At 44.3% G+C, this 5,569-nt stretch overlaps 1 protein-coding gene and 1 long non-coding RNA gene across 9 annotated transcripts in view; one reads left to right on the top strand and one right to left on the bottom strand.

The window, feature by feature from the left end:
- Window positions 1–5,569, bottom strand: part of LOC108240274 — a 74,568-nt gene that overhangs the window by 4,380 nt on the left and 64,619 nt on the right. For 5 of the 8 annotated variants that reach the window (XR_005234079.1, XR_005234083.1, XR_005234084.1 and 2 more), the window contains exon 1: window positions 799–936. The exons of 1 other annotated variant lie outside the window; for it this stretch is intronic. This is a non-coding gene — a long non-coding RNA (uncharacterized LOC108240274). Of the gene's footprint in view, window positions 1–798; window positions 937–1,429; window positions 1,564–1,900; window positions 2,040–5,569 lie in introns of those variants that run through there. 2 more of the 8 variants (XR_005234082.1, XR_005234081.1) reach the window with 2 other exon arrangements.
- irx5a (iroquois homeobox 5a) lies at window positions 1,890–5,316 on the top strand. Its single transcript, XM_017423635.3, has 3 exons — window positions 1,890–2,161; window positions 3,159–3,564; window positions 4,254–5,316. Exons 1-3 carry the CDS (start codon window positions 1,919–1,921, stop codon window positions 4,973–4,975), a joined length of 1,371 nt encoding a protein of 456 aa, XP_017279124.1. The 5' UTR covers window positions 1,890–1,918; the 3' UTR covers window positions 4,976–5,316.

Genomic DNA, 5,569 nt, shown 5'->3' with positions numbered 1-5,569 from the left:
CCGGCGTCATCATTCCCTGCTCTCCGGAGGGGTTTTCAGAGCGTGAGAAGCACGTGACAGTGTGTGCACAGTCTTTAGCAGCGCCTACAGCGATCCCTTTCGGCTCATCTGAGACCTGAACTGCAGAGTCAATCACCAGCGTGGAAACAGGCTCTCAGAACGCCTCAAATATCTCAAAGAATATGTTTAAAAGCCCCCCGTAATTTACATAATAATAATAATATCAATAATAATAATAATAATAATACTGCAGTTAAATGCATTATTATTATTAATAATAATAATAATAATAATAATAAGTTCTATCAAATAATATATAGGTTTACTTAATAGATATGTAAAAATTGATCAATTAAATACAACCGTAGGTGTGTATACGTTTTTATTTAATGACATTTCAGAATAGAAATACTGTATGTTTGTTGTGATCAAATAAGATTACACCCACTAGTCCGGGCGGACTTGCTGTAATTGGCACTAATCTGCCCTGGATTGAGGGTTTATGACTTTTTGAGAGCGACTGATTATTCTAGGAGCGTCTGGAAAAAAAAAAAAAAGTGGACAATTTGACCAGCCAGAGAGCCATGATTCCATACAATTAAAACACACGCGCGAGCACACACACAAAGACATGTCAAAGTGAAAAAAAAAGAAAAGAAAAGTTTCTTAACCCCCCAGAAAAGCAATCCTGATAGAGTTGTTCGCTTCGGTCGAGTGCAGTTTACGAAATCTTTTAGCCATCTTTTTTTCATTATTATGATTATTTATATATATTTTTTTATTCGACATGCATCTTACCAATTGGCTTTTTTAGAACGCCAACGCGCGCAATTGCAGTAATCCATTTGAAACCCCCGGTGCGGATGTTTAACACGACGCGCGCGGAGATCGAACAGCATCTGCCTGTTTATTTAACGCTCTCTTTCAAAAAGAAAAAAAAGAAAAGTAAGAAAAGAACACTTCTCTTTTTATTCGTTCTTTTTTTTCTTTTACGCACAAAGGAAAAAAAAACAACAACAAAAGGAGAGCACTGCAGTGGAGCGCCTTTCCTAATTCCTGCCGGTATCTTGCAAGCTTCACATCCCTGCAATACAACAGCCGATTTGTTATTGATCAAGTGTGAAAGTGAGGAGTTCGTATTTTGGAAGGAAAGAGGGAAAAAAGGAAAAAAAAAGGAAAAAAAAAGAAAGAGGAAAGTTGGGAGTTGATAGACGCGCATGACGTCGCCGTCCAAAGGGAGGCTGCCAGGCGCACTTGAGGCTTACTGCAACGAGTCTTGTTAAAGGGGGAAATAGAGAACTAGAGAATGAGAAGGCTTGTTAGTTAACGCGAGAGGAGGGAGGGTGAGGCAGAAAGAAGGAGAGAGAGGAGAGAGAGAGAGGAGAGAGAGAGAGAGAGGGAGCATGGGTTTGGGTAGGATTGTGGTTACCCAGCATAAGCTTGCCTTTCCCTTCGGTGACTACACCCCGAGAGGAGGAGCGTGGTGTGCAGCGTAGTAGGCGTCAGGATCCTCAATTTCCAACTTAGCGTCTTGGCAGGACATTTTCCCAAGCAAAGCCCCAGTCCGACGGGTAAAAAGAAAAAATAAAACTTCTGCACGCAGGCATGAGAGCGACGGTGCAACTCAGATAAGGGAGCGGCAGAGAGACTAAACCTCCGACGGAAAGTGGCTGTCTGGCAGCGTCCAAACTAACCCACTCCCAATACTCGAGCGTTTTTTTTTTTATCGAATCTAAACTCTTTACTTTTTTTTGTTGCCATTTTTATTCACAAGAAGAGACAGACAGCGGGGTCTGCAGACGCACGGCTCTATGCGCTCCGACAGCGGCGCATGAGAAAATAAAAAAAAGGAAAAAAAAGAGAGAGGAGGGGGTGAAAGTGCGCAAGTTAAGTGGCTCACACTCTCCGGGGCTCCAGCATGGCGTATCCTCAGGGCTACTTGTACCAGCCGTCCGCCTCCTTGGCCCTGTACTCGTGCCCCGCGTACAGCACGAGCGTCATCTCGGGACCCAGGACGGAGGAACTCGGGAGATCCTCTTCGGGATCTGCTTTTGCGCCCTATGCCGGATCTACCGCGTTCACCAGCGCCTCGCCGGGCTACAACTCCCACCTCCCGTACAGTGCGGACGCGGCGGCCGCTGCCACCTTCACCTCATACGTGGTGAGTAGATTAAAGTTTATTAATGAACCTAAAGACAAGCAGAAAGAGGGGAGAGTGTGTGTGTGTGTGTGTGTGTAGGGGGGGGGGGTGGAATTAACTCGGTACTACTCTTCTGGGTGTCTGCTTGATCGGAGAGGAGGTGTTAGGAAATGTGCGTCACAGAAAAAATAGTGATAATAAAATTATAATAAAAACGGGTGGATAAGATTACAGAAACCTTTTAATGAGCAAAACCAAAATTTTAAACTAGGTCCTCTGTTATTATAAGGTCCTAAGAAAATTGTGTTTTTTTTATAAGAAGAGTGCCGAACTCTTTCTGCCCATGACTGACTGCAGAAGCGCCGAAGGAATGAAGGAAGCTCAGAGCGCTGCTTGTTTTCTTTCTTTCCTTTCCCCCCCTCCCCATAATCTTATTAACTGTGTCAGCTGTAAAAGTTTAACATAAAACACACAAACAAACAAAGTATACTGACCTTATTTGTTATTTTTTATTTTACATTTTCAGATCGTTACACTAAAGCAACACGACTTATTAATCATACTTTAAGGGCCCGGTGACTATTAAGACTTTTTTTTTTTAATAGAAAAGGCCAAGTTTAAAATAAAATAATCTTGAAGCAATTATGCAAAAATTTAATTTGATGAGTTTCCTTGGCGAAAAGAGAGAAACACGGCGTATTGTCACCGTGAAGAGCAGCGACGGAGCGAGCTGGTAGAAGCGGTTATCATAATTAATATTTACAGTCGAGTTCAGAGCAACTCCATAAACTTCCAACTTGACCTGCTGGGTTGAAGCCAGCGTGTTCGTGTGTATGGGCGCGTGCACGCTCGTGGTATGGTGCACGCGCATGGGTGTACGTATGTGCGTGTGTGTGTTTATGTTTATGTGCCGTGTATGTCCATTCAGCCAGGCTGTTTTGCAGCAGTTTTGGAAAATAGAAGAACATGTTACACGAGTTAGAATTTTTAATAATTATTATTGTTGTTATTATTTCAGAGTTCCCCCTATGATCACACCACGGGAATGGCCGGCTCTATAGGATACCACCCGTACGCAGCGCCCTTGGGCACCTACCCTTATGGTGACCCTGCGTACCGGAAAAACGCGACGCGGGACGCGACTGCCACCCTGAAGGCCTGGCTCAACGAGCACCGCAAGAACCCCTACCCCACCAAGGGCGAGAAGATCATGCTGGCCATCATCACCAAGATGACCCTCACGCAGGTGTCCACCTGGTTCGCCAACGCCAGGAGGAGGCTAAAGAAGGAGAACAAGATGACCTGGACCCCCCGGAACCGGAGCGAGGACGAGGAGGAGGACGAGAATATTGACTTGGAGAAAAATGACGACGACGAGCCAAACAAGCCTTTAGATAAAGGAGACTCCACAGACACAGAAGCAGGTTGGTGTTACGGGAGGGGGGAGGGGGGGATTAAAAAAAGAGAGAGAGAGGGAAAGGGGGGGGGGAAATCATCAATTTTTCATCGCAGTCGTTTCCACTCAGGGTGCAAAATTGATTGCTGGTTAATGGTGGTATATAATTTATAATGAGACAATTGCTTTAAATAATAATCACCTTGAACTTCCCCCGTTTGACTTTTCACGGGCTAAAATTGCTGGTGACGCAGAGTGTTTAGCAGCCAATTTATCTTTAACGGCATAATAAGGATGCAGCTGCAGAAGGGAGCTGGGAATTCGGCGAAAAGTGCCTTTGTATGTCCATCCACGCTCATCATGACGCCTAAGATCACCCAAGAAAACACATTTATATGACTACTGATATGTTGTGTATGTATAAGATTTAGAGGTGTGAAGTCACGACTCAATTTGTGCCATAATGTTTAATAAGAGAATGGGAGTTCACTGCTCTCTTTTTAAATCTGGTGCACTGGTTTATGAGAAAATTTATAGCACACAGTTACTGTTTTTAGAGGAAGGGAGACGTGTGATTATATATATATATATATATATATATATATATATATATATATATATATATATATATATTCCACTTAAATACGCGTTATCAGCAATTGAATGATACGCTTATTTGGCAGTAATTCCATTCTTGTTTTTTTTTTTGCGCTTTAGATCACAAACTACTGAACCCAGGGGACATGGGCTGTGACAGATTTAAAGAAGAGAACCGTGGCAAAGAAATGGATCCCCTCCTGAGCGACTCGGAGTTAAAAGACCAGGAGGAGCGGACTACGGAGCTGCTGCCGGACTCCGCGAAACCGACCACCTCGTCTCCCGCGGCGGGGCCCCGGGGGAACCAGGCCGCCGCGCAGCCGGACAAGCCGGCAGATTTAGGCCACGCACCGAACGCGGTGACCAGCAACGTGACCTCTGTGATCCACTCGCCCCCCTCGGCCCCCAAACCCAAACTGTGGTCCCTCGCGGAGATCGCCACGTCCTCAGACAGGTGCAAGGGCAGCGGCGGCGGCGGCGGCGACGCGTCGCAGGCGTGTCCCGGTTTGGGTCAGAGCGCTGTCCTGGGCAGCACCGCGTCCCCGTCCCGGTCCTCCCCGCAGTGCCCGCTCCCCAACAGCACGGTCCTGTCCAGGCCTCTGTACTACACGTCCCCTTTCTATCCCGGCTACACGAACTACGGTGGCACTTTTGGACACCTCCACAGTAACCACGGCTCGGTAACCACGGGCTCCACGGCACATTTTAACGGATTAAACCAGACTGTATTAAATAGAGCAGAGGCTTTGGTAAGAGAGAGCCAGAAAGTCAGAGGCCAAACGCAGGTAGATCTTTGTAAAGACTCCCCTTATGAACTAAAGAAAGGTATGTCAAATATTTAATACCTGAATATTTTCCACTCACCGCGGACTTTTCTTTTATTTATTTAAATCTTTTTTTGTGTGGTTGCATTTGAAAAAAAAATCGACAAAGAGAAAGAACAAGAGCATTGGTGAAGCAAATTCTGAGAACAATTATTTTCTGAGTACATGCTTATCCTCAGATTTTTTTTAGTTTCTGAATGGTTTAAATGCTAAAATGTAACAAGAATGGTCTTAATCGCTGCAGCCGCCTATTTGTATTAAAGACTAACATGTATATTTAATGTAGCTTTTTTGTATTTAAAATGAACAGCACATTATCTTTGAAGTAAATTATGGAGAGAAAAAAAAAGAAAAAAAAAGTTGTGCAGCGATTATTTGGGTGAACAGCTGGTTTTGCTTGATGTGTCGACAGTGCTTTAAGGCCAGTTAATCTATGCGAAATTTGAATTCCGTTTTGCACAATGACAGATGGTTCAAAGGTAATTATTTCCAAATTTCAAGGCAGAGGGAGGGAAAGGCCTGCGTTCAGCTGAAGGATGTTGCAATATTTAAATAATAAAACGGGTTCGGTTTATTTTACTGCTGCACATATTTGTAAGAGTGAATGAATAT

Source organism: Kryptolebias marmoratus, linkage group LG15, assembly GCF_001649575.2.
Source record: "Kryptolebias marmoratus isolate JLee-2015 linkage group LG15, ASM164957v2, whole genome shotgun sequence".
NCBI lineage: Eukaryota > Metazoa > Chordata > Actinopteri > Cyprinodontiformes > Rivulidae > Kryptolebias > Kryptolebias marmoratus.
Note: the sequence above shows the minus strand (reverse complement) of the source record. Positions and strands in the feature narration are given on the sequence as shown.

Bases quoted from the DNA above. Each gene is read 5' to 3' on its own strand.
- irx5a (XM_017423635.3), top strand. From the start codon at position 1,919: ATGGCGTATCCTCAGGGCTACTTGTACCAGCCGTCCGCCTCCTTGGCC. The intron at 2,162-3,158 runs GTGAGTAGATTA...TTATTATTTCAG, and splicing joins CCACCTTCACCTCATACGTG to AGTTCCCCCTATGATCACAC. The intron at 3,565-4,253 runs GTTGGTGTTACG...TTTGCGCTTTAG, and splicing joins CTCCACAGACACAGAAGCAG to ATCACAAACTACTGAACCCA.